A 15756-nucleotide genomic window follows, 5' to 3' on the forward strand; every position below is an offset into this window, starting at 1 on the left:
GAGACATGCATCGTGCACAGTACAGTTCTGTACCCATCTCCATAGTCGACACCACATACTGAGACATGCAACGCATACAGTACCGTAATGTACCTTTGTAATGTAATCAATGGACAGGGACGAAGACTCTGGAGTGGGAACAACAGGTTTAATTCAGACACGGGCATGACACAGCACAGCACAGCATCGCAGCATGAACGGGTCACATGACTCTGCTGAACCATGCCCCGGTGCACCCATGAATGCATGCATTATCATAAATTATTGATACATGTCGTCGTCCCCCCCCCCTTATTAAAAATTACATATTTTTTGCAAATCAAGACGCTCAGGAGGCTTACACACACGAGCAGATCTTCTAAAGGCTAGTGGAGGGCTGTCCTTGCAACTGCTGTGGGCTTCTCAATAAAGGGTACAGGGTCGGGAAGCAGTTCAGGTACATTGATGGGTGAAAAGCATTCATGAGGAAACACCTCAGGTTCAAATGCAGGTGGTGTTGATACAGGAGTGGGTGATATAGGCACTTGAGCCAGTTCAATGTTTGGCTCCCCATGACGTAACCTGAGTTGTCCAACATGTTTATGCATGCGTCTACCATCACACAACTTCACAAGAAACACCATTTCAACAATGTTATTGATAATGATGCCAGATAACCACTTGGTTCCACATCCGGAGTTCAACACGCATACAGGATCATTGATCTGGAAGTTGCGGGACACACACGTTTGGTCATGATTACGTTTCTGTTGATACTTGTTATTCTCGACCTCAACCGTTACGTCAAGGTGCACTAATGGAAACCATGTTATTAATTCACGACCCATCAGAAGCTTGGCAGATGAGCGACCGGTGGGTTGATGTGGTTTGGTGCGGTAATTGAGCAACACACGAGCTCCACGAGATTGAATGGAGCCTTCCTTGATGCGGCTGAGACCATTCTTGATGATCTGAAAAGTACGTTTGGCTTGAACATTACTGGAAAGTTTGTCGGGGACAGATGTGTAGTGCTTAAGTTCTGAAACAAAAACAAAAGTTCTGAAACTCTGAACTCATAAATGACGATCAATTTATCTGATACAAGGAGTTTGGAATACCATGTTGCACAAACATGGTATACAGAGCCTCAATTGTTACAGCAGAGGATGAGGATGGCACCACGAGAGCTTCAATCCATTTGGAGTGGGCATCAACGATGATAAGGAAAAGCTTCCCTTGAAATGGACCAGCATGGTCGATGTGTAGTCTGGACCATGGTTTTGATGGCCACGACCACATAGTCCATTTGCCAGAGAAGTAACCTTGTTGTCCTCAAAAGTGTATGGTTTTATGGTGGTTTCTTGTTCACAGGCATGCATAGACAAAATTAAGCTTGGTTGCCCGGATGGCAACCATGGGGAAATCTGTTATTTTTGCGCAAATACAAGATGGCCGTCATCGACCGGGCTGAAAATATAACTTTTTAGGTCATGAACTTAAAATTACACATGAGACATCTTTTCCATATAATTTTGGCATGAGGAATCGATATTTAACATTATTTTTGTGATTAGAAGTAAATTTGAGGTCAATGTTCGAGTTCCTGACAATTGTTTGCCGTGTGAGATACATTTTGAATGACAACAAGGTCACTATTCTGACAACTGGACGCTCACATACGACATTAATGCGAGTTACTAAATCATTGTTTTGTTTTTACAGATATGGCTGATTCAAGGTGCATTCTTCCCGTGTGTCATGGTGGAGGGGAATTGAAGAAATTCACTGATCAAGGGATCAAGACATTGATCTCCTGTGCCAAAGCCCGTGGAGATGAAGAGCTTCGTGCAAAACTACAGGACATTGTTGATGGTAGTGGTGATGCTGTTAGCATAGAATGTCACAAAGGATGATACTGTACTTACACATAAAAACAAAAAATTGAGAGACTTCGTAAATCACAGAAAAGAAAAGCTGAAGATGATTGTGTTACAGTGACAACAATATCTCGCACACAGGCAACAGGCAGTGGTGCGATTGTTTACAAACGTGACTGCATTGTTTGTGGCAAAGAACGTTTACCCGTTGATGACAAACGTCCAGAAAGATGAGATCGTGTTCGTCAGTGAATGACTAAAGAACGTTTTGACAAGGAAGGTAATCCCATCCCAACTATGAAAGATGCCATCATTAATGCTGCTGAGCAACGTAATGATGAAGTAGCCAGAACGGTCAAGTTACATATTGGATATTTGGTTGATCTCCCTGCGGCCGAGTGCAAATACCATGTACGCTGTTATAACGGTTTCATGACAGTCCCTAAATATGCTGATTTGCCAACTGGTGTTGCAGAAGAAAGTGCCCTAAAGAACGTCATAGAGCGCATGAATTGTGACAGGTCAAAGATGTGGAATGGCGTTGAACTGCATTCCCTGTACTGTGATCTTGGTGGCAAACTCACTCGACGTGATATGTTAAGCAAACTAACAGACTGCATGAGTAAGGACGTTATGTTAGTTCGGGTAGATGGATGTGCTACCATTGTTGGTTTCCGTGAGTCCATTGCTAACCATCTGAAAATGGTTAAAGTGGATGATGCAGATGAGAGGAGTATTGATTCTGTGGTAAGGCAGACCAAGAAGGAGGCACGCTCAGTCAAGTACAACAGTGCCAATTATGACCTCTCAGAATTTACACAAGCCAACACAATCAAGGCAACAAGCCCAACTTTACTGAGGTTGATTTCAGACTTGGTGTCTGGTGGTGAAATGACCAAGAAATCTCTAAGCCTGAGCCAGTCAATTCAAAGTCATGTTACAGGTACCAGAAATCAGACAACATTAGGACTGGCTGTGAAACTACTGCACCACCATGGCAGTTCTGATCTTCTTAAGCTCCTTCATGAACATGGGTTCACAACGTCATATGATGAGGTCCTGAGATTCAGGAAATCCGCTGCTCATTTTCTCGGTGACAATGATCAGCTTCTCCACCGATTCATGGGTTTGAGTAGAACTGTTGGCGTGATTTTTGCCTGGTTTGATAATCTTGATCTGCAAGTGTTCACGCCTAATGGTCGGCGCACTACTCATGTCCTCTCACATGAATTTCAGCAACCCCATCCTGCAGGCATTCTTGAGTATGGGCATGCTCACCCAGGGAAGAGTGACCTTATTATCCCACGACTGTCTAAGAAAGCTGCACAGTCTAGGACAAGCAGCAGCTCATCAGGGAGCCTTCCTCTGCATTACTACACTGGGTCATCCAAAGTGAACCCCCGGGCTGTGGATGCAACCTCTGGATTCTCCTACCAAGAAGTGTGTGCCCGGCAAGCTAGTTTAGCTGCTGCACAGGAAAAGGACATGAAGTGGCTAAACACAGTCAGCACACAGGTGAACACCATGGAATGGGGTGGGTTCAACAACCAAGAAACATTCACCAGTCATGCAGAAAAAAAGCCAGCAAGTACCTCCATGTTCGGACCCCTTATTGATGCAAAAGCTTCTCATACAGACACTGTAGTGACTTCACTGGAGTATCTTCAGAAGTCATTGACTGATATGGGAATGACTGATGTCCACATCTCTGTGGATCTCCAGCTCTACATAGTGGCTTGCCAAATCTTTAAAAATGTGATTCTGAGGCCTGGGATAATGCACACTGTGAAGTCCTTCTGTGGTTGCATTGGCAAACTCATGCGTGGGTCTGGTGTTGAGACTCTCATCAGTTCAGCATTCGGGGGCCTGGCAGGAATCATGAGTGGCAAGTCCTGGGTTCGATCAATGAGAGCCTTCCGGATGGTTTTGACTGCCCTTCTCATTTCCTTCCTCACCACTGGCCCCAAGACATTCCAGGAGTTGTGCAGCTACCTTGAGACATGCAGACAGCACCCAACTGGGAAGCACTGGGTTCATAACTTCATCAAGCCTACTCTGCTTGTTCATCAACTTCTGCGTCGTGAGAGGGAGGCAGACTTCCTGCTGCAACAGCTAACACTTGAACGCATGCTTCCCTACTTCCTTGTTGCTGGTCACCATGACTATGCCCATTACATCACCCATCACCTTCTGGAGATGCGCTATCTGCTGCCACCAGATGCCAAGTCAGAGCTCATATCAAGTGCTTTTGTGTGTCGTCACCAGGAAGGCATTTGGAATGGTGTGAGCTCTGATCAGTTCGGTGAACAAACTGCTATTAGAATTGGCAAGGGTGGCCTCAAGGGTTCTCCAGAGATGGTAGCAGAATGGATCGATTCCTTTCCTGTCACTGCCTACACATCTCAGATAAAATGGAGCACATCTACCCTGACTCCTCAAACAAGGACAATGAAGACCAAGTGATAGAAAAGGACAAGAATCGGACCACGTCACAAGGAGGAGGGGAAGAAGAGGAGAGAACTTGATGCAGATAATAGGCGCCGGATTTTAATTGAATTGTCGAATGTGTCTCATCCTCTTGAGAATCACTCACCACATCTGTACAACATTGCCAATGGTCGAATTGCTTCCCGAGAAGCTGAAGTGAATGTTGAGGATTCCGTGGTTATAGGTCAGAAAATGGTTGCAGAGTTCCATGCATCCCTTCCAGGTGGATTCCATGCAACCATCTCATGCCCCATCAAGACAATGGAGCACTTACAGAAAGGAGTGAAAATTGGGGACAAGACGATCTTTGATCTAGAAACCATCTTCCTCAGGCTGCTGACTATGGGACAGCAAAGACAAATGGAGCGAGGACCTATCTTCCAGTTTGAGCTCTGCGCAGTACCCCCCTCACTGATTGATGAATATGGGTGCTTAAGGAAAGGCAACAAAGCACCACTGGCACACAAACTCTGTGTTCAGGCACAACAGCCTCTGCAGCCAGATGTTACCATTGTTGACGCGAGCCAACTTCTCTATCATATTGTCTGGCCTTTCAGGGGAACTGTGTCAGTCTTCGTTGAGTCCATCAAGACAAGGCTGTCTACCATTGCTGGTCAGAAGATCTTGGTGTTTGACAAATATTATGACGTTTCTGCAAAGGACCATGAACGAGTGAGGCGTGCTGGCATTGGTTCCATCAACTATGACCTCACAATAAACACACCCCTGCCTAGTCGAGACGCCATCCTAAAAAACAAGCACAAGTTGCAGCTGTCCAAGGTTTTGAGTACCTATAACTTTGGTGATATGAAGGAGTTACTGTGGAGAGCCGTAGCCATGGTGCGTTCAACCATGATGAAGCAGACGTTACAATGATCTCACACCTGCTCATGGCTGCTGAATGTAATGCAAGAGTGATACGTATCCTCTCTGATGACACTGATGTTTTTGTATTGATGGTTTACTGGGTTTACCAGCGCAACATCCAGGCCACAGTGTAGATGGAAAGGTGGGATGGAGCAATTTGGGATATCAACACCACCGGTGACCAGCTTGGCCCCAAGTGTCTGCAGCTTTTGGGAATGCACTACATCACTGGCTCAGTTACCACGTCATACCCATACGGCAAGGGCAAAGTGTCAGCCCTGAAGACACTGAGAGCTGGCAACTTCCCTGGTTTGTACTCCGCACTTGGCGAGCTGAACACAAGCCATGAACAGCTCATGGAAGCAGGGCGGACATTCTTCTGTGCCCTGTATGGTCAGCCATAAGGTACCACGATGAGTGAGATGAGGTACTATATGTACACAAGGAAGTCTGGCAAGCCCCTCAAGCTCATGGCATTACCTCCAACTGAGATAAATCTCTTCCTACATATTTTGCGTGCACATCTACAGACAGTACTTGCAAAATCAGCTGATCAGCAGGCCCCACCTGAACTTGACATTACAAAATATGGATGGGACATCAGAGATGGAATCCCAGTGCCAGCAACTTCTGTGACTCCACCAGCCCCTTTGGACCTCATGGATGTTGTGCGGTGTGGATGCAAAGCAGAGGGGAAGGCCTGCAATACTGCAAGTTGCAGTTGTCTCCATGCAAAGATCTCCTGGATGCCATACTGCACTTGTGGTTGCAGTGACAAGTGCTTCAACCCACACAAGACTGTGGAGGACAGTGAAAGTGAAGTGGAAGAAGGGAGTGTCGAAGCAGAACTGGAAAGAGACGAGGATACGGAAGGGGACGAGTACAATGAATGGGAATGAACAATACGTAAGTTGTCTACGAGGCTCTATGTCCTCTGTTCCGAAGATGTCCAATATGATGACATGACAATGTGTATGCTTTCTGATTATCAACATAATGTTGTGAACCATTCATGACTTCACTTTTACATTGGTGTTGCAAAATTTTCAGCAGAAAATAGTCATGGACATTTCATGTGAACCTCTATTTATTCCTGAACGCAAAAAATAACCCCAAAATTGAATTCCTCATGTCAAAATCATATGGAAAAAGAGGTATTACACAGGATTATATGTTGACCGATTAAAAACTTAGCCCCATCGTCTGACCTGTAACAGCCATCTTGAATTTATGCAAATTACAGGAGTTCCGCAAGGTAGCTACCCCGGCAACCAACCTGAATTTTATTAATGGACCCATGTTAGTCCAAAACAATCATAAAACCATACACTTTCCACATCAACAAGGTTGACAATGGAACACATAACGACAAATGGACTTACATGGCGAATGGAAACTGTGGCAGTGTCTTGGCATGGGCTTGACAAGTGTAACAATGGCGTGCACTGGACTCAATATCACTGTCCAAACGAGGCCACGAAACATGGGCTCGAGCAATAGCCTTCATGGTGACTATGCCTGGATAAGCATTGTGGAGATCACTGATAATATAGTAGCCTGGTGTTGGCATAGTGGTTAGGATAGTGGCTTGGGATCCAAAAGGTCCTGAGTTCAAGCCCCGTTGGCCGCTTGAATTAATACACATCAGGAGGTTGACTCAGCCTGCCATCCTTCCGAGGTCGGAAAAGTGAGTACCAGTGTACTGGGCCCGGTGTATGCCCCGGTTAAAATAGGTGTACCATATCCCTGTTTCGTAAGAGGTGACCAGGGTTGCATCAGGAAGGGCATCTGGCGTAGAACCTGTGCCAAATCATTATGCGGATCATAACGGATGATCCGCTGTGGCGACCCCTAACGGGAGCAGCCAAAAGAAGAAGATATATATATATATATATATATATATATATATATATATATATATATATATATATATATATATATATATATATATATATATATATATATATATCTGCACCAACAACTGGGAGAATGACAAAATCACAGGAAGATATTGAAAATAAAAAAGGTTGGACAGATTGGGCAGAGAAAAGGAAGACTCATTGGAATGGCTAAAAAGGTCAGCTCAACTGGGATGGAGAACGAATCATTATAAATGCCCAAGACCAGGCACACTACATGAATGGCTCCAAGAAAAATGCCAGGACTGAGCCAATCAGACAAGTGTAGGTTCTTCAAGGTAGAAACAGAAAACACGAGCCACCTCCTATTGTGATGTAAAAAAACTCATATCACAACGGCACACAAAGAGGAACTTTAGGGTTTGTGGAGTTATCCACTGGCATATCTGCAAAAACTTTAATATCCCATTCCCACGAAACTCATGGAAACATGAACCACAAACGATAATTGAGAACAAGGAAGTAATGCTCACGTACGACCTGATGATCCCATTGAGCGTGAACACAGAAAACAAAGCATTGCGACCGGATATAGTATTTAGGAATAAATAAAATAAAAGAAGGCAATGCGAATTAAGGTATCAGTTCCTGGCGATTTTGCTCTAAACACAGAAATAAAGAAAATGAGCAAAATAACAAAACCTCAAAAATGAAGTGAAAAGATCCTGGATTCGGAAGAGCGCTGAAATTGTTCCAGTGATTATTGGAGCAACGGGAATGATGAACAAGAACCTTACAGAGATCTGAGAAACCATCCCTGGGAATATTACTACAAACAACCTGCAGTTGGAAGCTGTCCGAGACTCAGTGACGAGACTGAAAAGAGCCCTCTGCACAAAACTTCACAAATTGATCCATGAATCGTGGACCAGCAACGTCAAGAACACCAACGTCTTTTTGTCCCATTCTCTTCCCTCTACCAATTTTTCTTCGGGTGATTCGAGACAAATTGGCCTTACATTTATGGTTCAATTTGTTCGATCATCATTTTGAAACCGAGCTCTGTCACCAGGCCCAAGAGAAACACGAAAAAACACTTTTCCTTTTCCCACCCCAATTCACAAACATTTGAGGTTTATAACACGTGCCGACAATGGCTGCGACCCTCTTGTGCTTACGTTTCTCAATGTTATCATTTGTTAGTTTCACAACAAGAGCAAGTGGAGTCAGTTTTGCACAGTTACAGGTTTATGCATTGAAGTTTCTGTCGTAGTCGTAGAGCGGCAATTAAAGTGTATTTCAGGTCAACATTTCAAAAAATATTACTTGGGGGGTAAATTACATGGATAATTGTACCACTGATCAGTAAACCGAGCTTTCCCACATCCGATGTTCAATCAAATATAGTACGTGTCAGTCAGCCTCAGTTTTTAACAAAATGTTTTGAAGATGATTCTGATCTTTGTTCAATGGTCACTGAATCTCAATCTGAATGCAAACTTGAACTTTGACCCTTTAACAGAGCTTTATCTTGTTGTATAACTCGGTTTACCTTACCTTGGCTAAATGTTCACACGCTCCTTTATGATGTCACGAGATTGCATCATGATCACGTGGTACTATGGATGAAGCAATGCTTCTCACCTCCGGCTTGTTGTGCATCTGCACGCAGGTCCAGGTCACCTGCTCGCCCCAACAGTTCTCCCAGGCTGTAGCCAAACACCACCAGATCACCAGGAAGGTCACCAAGCACTGGAAGTTCACAACACCAAAGAAAAAGGATGCATCTCATGATATGTTCCACCTCACTAAGACACGCGTCATGCTTGAAGCCCTTGATGCACACGTTAATAATAATCGAGATATGAGTAACAAGCACCTGCAGCTCCAGGGAAATCTCGTCAAAATAAGCTGCACGTGACAAAGTACAGTTATCGTTCATTTACTTATTTCAAAATGGTTTCCTCGTTACAAGCAATGAAGACCTATAAGGATGTAGTATGATTTGTATTATATTCTGCAGTGAGATTACCATCCATCCATCCATTGGGACCATGCTCTGTGCAGAGCGTTGGTGCTGCCTAAGCAGGCTCCTCGGCTATTGGGCACAATCCTGGACGGGTCGCCACTCCGACACAGACTGAGATTAGCAATAAAGCACATTTCCAAAGCAGAAGTGCACATCTTTGCGTGTCAGAGTGTTTGTGCAGTATGTGTATGCGCGAGTCTTTGTGGGCATGCTCGCTTGAGCCCACGCTTTTCTCCTTTTTCTGAGCAGATGCAACACATTGATCAACGTGCTCGGCCTTCTCTCTTGTTCTTGCCCTGGCTTTTTTCACCTGTCAATGCTGGTCTATTAGCGTTAGGGTATGGGTTCAAGTTAATTGCATTTATGCGAACAAATTGATCAAACAATGAAGCGATTTAAAAAGAACATCGCATTTCATTGGAAATGTGTAATCATGGCTTCAAATAATGTTAATTACATGTTTTTATTCTGTTGTCGTCAGGTGTTCTTCTACAAAATAACGTGTGGATTAATCCCTGATATGTTCAAACATCACAAACAGGCCAGTCGTTGATATAATCACAGAGGGAAGTGAACATAGCCCACTCACCAACAGGCTCACTGAGATACTGAGCCTGACTTTTTGACAACCTGTCAGTGCAATCCAGTGTACCCTGTAAGTGCATCACCAGCAAGTCTGCAACACAACACGAGGAAAATTACAGCGCTGTCATAAATTGTTGTCAGGAACATAAGAGGTGTAAGTCTCGTGGCCAAGAATTCAACACAAAAACCTTTTTTTTAATCTATTTGTGGTCTTTACACTCATTACCTCCGCCACAGACGGTGGACGAGAGGTTATGTTTTCATCCCTGTCTGTCTGTTTGTTTGGACCTGTGAACAGGATATCTCAAAAAGTTGCGGACGGAGTTGAACGAAAATTGGTGGAGAGGCTGGGTGTGTGATAAGAAGAAATCGATTCGATTTTGGTGAAGATCCGAATCCGGATATGAGAATTTTTTATTATTATTATTATTATTATAAATGATGAGCATACATCGGCTTACTACACTTGCCTCTCCACACATCGTTACAGATATACACGTTACAGATTTGCTGTGTTATCATGATTTACACCAATCATCATACAAACAGTTATTTTGCACAAATTTAATTGTAATATTGGTGATATTAAACTGTAAAGGAGTAAAGGGTAAAAAAAAAAAAAAATAAAGGTCTAAATGGTAAAGGAATCCAAAGGTGACAAATGTCAAAATGGTCTTAAATGAAAAGGAGTCTTTAAGGTCTTAAAGACAAAGGGGGGGTTAATGCGTCTTAGCGGGTTTTTTTTGGGGGGGGTAGAGTTCAAGGTTTTTGGGGTCCTTTGAGTATTTTGGGTAATGTTAGTGTTTACTTCATTTTTTTTTGGGGGGGTGGGGGTATTTTGGGTCCTCGGGGACTTTGGGAACTTCTGGTTCCTAGGGGTCATTTGGGTGTTCGGAATCTTCAGGGATCTTTGGGATATGAAGGGTCTTAAAGGGTCTTTAATGGCTGAAGGGGTCTCAGCAGTCTAAAAGTGTCGAAAGGCACATTCCAATAGCACAAAGTTAACATACGTACGTGTGTGAAGTCAGGGTGCATCTGACGTTCAAATAGTATCAAATTAAAAGACACAGTCACACAGTTTCACTGTGAAAGGTACATTCCAACATTATGTAATTTATAGACGAACGTATAATCTGCAACCACTGTTCAAACAATACGTAACTAATAAGCACATAGTCACAATGCTTCACAGACTGACCATGATATATATATATATATATATATATATATATATATATATATATATATATATATATATATATATATATATATATATATATATATATATATATATATATATATATATATATATATATATATATATATTGTTGTGTTGACGGATACCGAGACACCAGCTTGTCACTCATAGTCAGGTTCCTTATGTAATTTCGTTATAATTTTCGGGAGATTATGAAAACTATATATTTTTGAAAACTTTATAGCTTAACAAATCAGAAAATGTTTGATTCCATTTTCTCAGATGTCATTATGGCGGCCATCTTGGATTTTTAAAACTGGCGATCCTCAAACACCAGTCTCTCAATATCTCACCTCCTCGATGACCTAGAAACAAGATTCCAGTGGCCAGATCTACATTTTTTGGGACAAGGAATCCAACGGTGATAATTACAAATGTCAATGACACATGTATGGGTGTCTATCTTGAATTTTGATATGCATAGCTGAACAGCACAGAAAAAGAAAAAAGATATTCGGAATTTGACACCCAAAGTTTACACACAAGCAAACTGTCATGTCTGTCTACACATCTCCATCGTCCTCACTATCATCATCACTGTCACTAGCAAATGTGATATCCCGAGTCTTCATCATTCTGTCAGTCAGTGCTACACTGACATAGCTCCGTGCAGGGGAGCTCCACTGAATTGCACGAACATCTGTGTGAAGAACAGTCTGCTTTGCATTGACATCTGACCATCCCAATGATGGCCTCTGGTGCTGGGAGGGACTCAGTTGTCATAGGTTTTAGCTGGCCATCCTCGTCCTTGTAGTAGCCATTCTGTAGTGGGTCAAGGAACTCCTGCTGGGCGATGCCTGCCTGACCCCACACTCTGGCCTGGATATGGGCTCGTAGGACATGTTGCTTGATGGCACCAAGTGTGGGTGGAAGCTTGTCACTTTCTGCCATGTGCTTGCAGAAAAGATACCATCTCAGTTCAGGGATGTTGTCGATTTGGATCCCCTTAGGTAAGTATACAATGCATACAAAGTCAGCCAAAGTAGACAGCAGATCCTCTGTCACTTCACTGGTTTGAGACAGCATTTGCAGAGCCTTGACAACATGATCATCTGCTTTTAGGTAGATGTTCAGCCAGGTAGCTTAGCCTATTCTAAAAAACCACCCAGTGTTGTCTGCTCCTGTAAATGCATGAAATGCCAGCAAAGCCTTTGCTCGATCTGCACCCAGAACTTTCAATATTGGTTTCACTTCCAAAATCCCAGATGCCATTGAAACACAAGTATTGTTCAGCAGGATTTCATAATTTGCTTCAACCAGCACCAGTACATCTGTGTCTGGGGAGAATATGAGCTGTGCATCGGATGGGTTACGACGTGAAGCCAGAACTGCGTTGTGGATCAACAAGGTGTCTGCTTCTTCATGGTTGTTGCCTTCAAAATCCAATTGACTGTTGCTCTTGATGTGTCCTGCAGCAGAAGCAATGACAAGCTTGGGGGATTCTTTGCTGTATTCAACCGTCTTTGATGCCAGATATTCCGTCAGATTAATCTTTGTTTGGTCATGAGAAAATAAGTGGCTCATTGGAATGTTCTTGATGTTTGTGTCATCTCTGATTTGGTGTTGGATTGGATCCTTTCCTTGTCTTCTTTTCTCCCTTTGTGATGTGCTTCAAAGAATCCACCTTGTAGGTATCAAACACCAGAATCACCTCATCGTAGTCTCTGGTTAGAGACATCAGTCTGCCGTAGAACCATTCACTTAAATTTTTGACCGTGACAACTGTTGCTGGCTTCTTTGTCAGCTTTTGGATAACAACCATGCCATCCACTAGTGCAATTTTGTGACTAGGATGACCATCTTGACTGGAGCCCAGAGTTTCAGTGTCCATTGGAGCTTCACCTGCAGCTTGTGGTTGATCCTGATCTGCTTTTTTGTCTTGTGTCTTCCTTTGCCAGCTTTTCTAGGAGGTGGATCAACTTTGACTTGTCAGTGCATGGCAGTATATCCCCATTGGGGGCAAAGAGTGCTCTTGGTGTCTGTGTGAACTCATAGTTGCCAACAGCCTGTTTCTGGTCAATCTGTCTGTTAGACCGGGCAAGTACCAGCTGTCTGCCATACAGATATTTGGTCTCCTTGAGATCTCCAGTTTTGTCTCGGATTTTCACAGTGGACTTCTTGTTGCCAGACATGAACATTTTGTTGTTTTCCTTATTGACTGGTGCCCAGAGGTTGATTTCTCCATTGATTTTCTCTGACACTTCGTCTTCGTACAGTTTCTGCCCAGTGTCATTGATGTTCAAGATCTGTGGGACATACTCCTGTGGGACGTAGGCATGTGTGATCATGTTGTACAACTTGTCACCCTCAGCAGTAATTGCGTTGCCATGACTCAGTGTGACAGCCTTAATTTTGTCAATTGCCTCATTATCTCTTCTTCTGATGCTTCAAGTTCCTTCCAGGTCTCAGGATGATTGGTTCTGAGGTCATGCATTTCAGCAATGTATCTGGGCCAGAGTCGCTTGTATTTGATCCGGTCAAAAGCAAAGAACAGCTTGCTGAGTGCTTCTGCAGCTTGCAAATGGAGTGCCTGATCAGTATTGCGAGATGCAGCCACAAAGAACAGGACTGTCTGCACTCGGTGCAGGTAGTTCATGATGGACCTGAACATGGCGTTTTGGCCTTTCTGTGATTCCCACTCCTTGAATGCTTTCATCACCTCAGCAGTGACCAAGGCTTCGAGGAGGGTAGCGTTGGCTTGCTTGGCAGATTCAGCCTTTGCAGATTTGTCCTCCTCAGAGCAGGTGGCTTTGACTTGTTCTGTTGCCTGCCAGCAAACGTCTTTCAACTGTGGGTTCTCTCTGAAGAATTCCTCCAGTACGAGTTCATACAGAGCAACATATGAATAGATGTGGGCTCAGAGAGAATACTTGTAGTGTGTGCACTTGAGGATCTGCCTCGTTGTTGCTGCACCATAGACGTCAGCTTCTATCCAGGCGTCATCTATGCCTGAATTCTCTATGGAGGCTCCAAGAGCTCTCAGAGAAGCCATGACGGCATGTAGTTCACCAAGGATGGGGACAACCGTGTGCTTCAAGTCAGGCCTGGCATCCAACAACTACATAACCTTCTCATAGAGGGCCATGTCAAATGAGATGACAGTAGGATGTTCTTCACCAACTGCCAGGTTCCTCAGCTCACTTGTCTGCATAATCACGGTGAGAAGGGTTGACCATTCATGTGCAACCTCTTGAAGCAGTGGTACAGATCCAATCTGAGTGACAGGCTGACATGCGGACAGCAGTGAGTTGTAGCCTGCCCAACATGGAATCTTGCTGAAGTTCTTTCCCATCTTCAGTCTGGATACTGCATAAGCAATTGCCCATCCTCGGTGAGTCACTGATAGTTTCCAGAGATGCCATCCTTGTTGACTGCAAACTGTCTGGTCCTTTTGTTTGGTTGGGGTTTGGGCTTGTCACAACGCATCATCTGTACATGGTATGGCGTGACTGACAGACTTTTTGCATCACCAATGGTCAGAGGTGGGGCAACTGGTTCTTCAGGAGCATCGGCTTTCTGGTATACCGCCACAATTGTTCCATGAGTGGTGCCTTTGCCATCAGCAGTGTCTTCAGCAAAATCTGTGTTGTCTGCAGCAAAGAAGACAAATGTTCCCTTCTTCAGGAAGGGGGGTACGTACAGGCCTCGAAACTGTTTGGTGTTTTCTACCACAGCATTGGCAAGAGCAGTTTCCAAAAGCAGGGTGCGGCCATGTGAGACACAATAGCCCTGTCTATTGAGAAGACCCATCAACGTTTTGTTTTGTGTGTCATGATGCACAGTCATGGCCAGCCCCAGGACTTGAGGGTTTTCTCTTGCATGTTGATGCCTGAAGGTTGCTGATTCTCTGCTTGAATTGTACTTAACCTGTCTGTTGGACTTGAATCCAAAGAGGACATTTTGGCTCACTGTGAGTGCCATTCTGTCGACGACACTGGTCCTTGTTTCAGTTTCCAGCTCATCCAAAGGACCCACTGTGATCCAGCGGATCATAGTGTACAGTTCACTGGGAACGTCATTGGTGTTTCTGGAAACTGGAATGACATTTGCTGGTTTTTCCTTCTTGAAATCAGCAATGCTCTTGCGTATTATCTATGTTGCTTAAAAGATGGTCTTCATATTGTCCATACCATTGTCATCACTTGTAATAACAGAATGTACCATGTCTTCCTCGCATGCATCAGGAGAGTACAAGACTGCTGGCTTTCTTCTGTTCTTCTGCAGGACAGACTTCACACTGGGCAGTTCAGTAAGGATCTTCTCCTTCAGCCACCATCTGCTGAATGCCGGGAAATGGTTTTCCATACCGTCTGGTCCAAGCATTCTCATGTATGCGGTTTCAATGTCATCAATTGAGAGGTAGGCTTGGTTTTGAGTTTACATATCAACAAGGTTGATCAGCTCAATCAGACATGCATTTTGTAGTGGATGGACTTTTGATGAACTCTTTGTGTCACCTTGATCTTGTGTGGCATGGAATACATGTTTTGTCCAACAAGATTTGTGATATCTAACATCTACTGCATGGGCATCTGTTGGTGAGATACATGTGTTCAGTCTCGTTTTGAATGCTGGATTTTGGGACTTATCTACAGCTGATTTGAGAGTTTCTCCGTCGGCAAAGCAGCCTTGAACACCAGTCCACATGCTTGCTTGCCGAAGCTCTAGGCAGGACAAACCGTCTCGCTGTTGGCGCTAGCCAGACACCCACACGCGCGCTTCCTTCTACTCTTTTGCGCGCCTACACCCGCTTCTTGCTCGCTTCTCTCTCGTACCTATTTCGTTCAAACTTTTTTATTATCTCAGACCGTATCT

At 43.9% G+C, this 15756-nt stretch overlaps 1 protein-coding gene and 1 pseudogene across 7 annotated transcripts in view; both read right to left on the bottom strand.

The window, feature by feature from the left end:
• Positions 1–15756, bottom strand: part of HIP1 (huntingtin interacting protein 1) — a 438658-nt gene that overhangs the window by 113627 nt on the left and 309275 nt on the right. For all 7 annotated transcript variants that reach the window (XM_085858611.1, XM_085858616.1, XM_085858610.1 and 4 more), the window contains 2 exons: positions 9688–9774; positions 8714–8821 (listed from right to left, as the gene is read on the bottom strand). In XM_085858611.1, the coding sequence (XP_085714737.1) occupies positions 8714–8821; positions 9688–9774 (195 nt within the window). The remainder of the gene's footprint in view (positions 1–8713; positions 8822–9687; positions 9775–15756) is intronic.
• LOC147011043 (uncharacterized) lies at positions 14278–15588 on the bottom strand (annotated as a pseudogene).

The sequence above is a fragment of the Eptatretus burgeri genome, chromosome 16 (genome assembly GCF_056783735.1).
Source record: "Eptatretus burgeri isolate ZD-2024b chromosome 16, Ebu_testis_v1, whole genome shotgun sequence".
Lineage (NCBI taxonomy): Eukaryota > Metazoa > Chordata > Myxini > Myxiniformes > Myxinidae > Eptatretus > Eptatretus burgeri.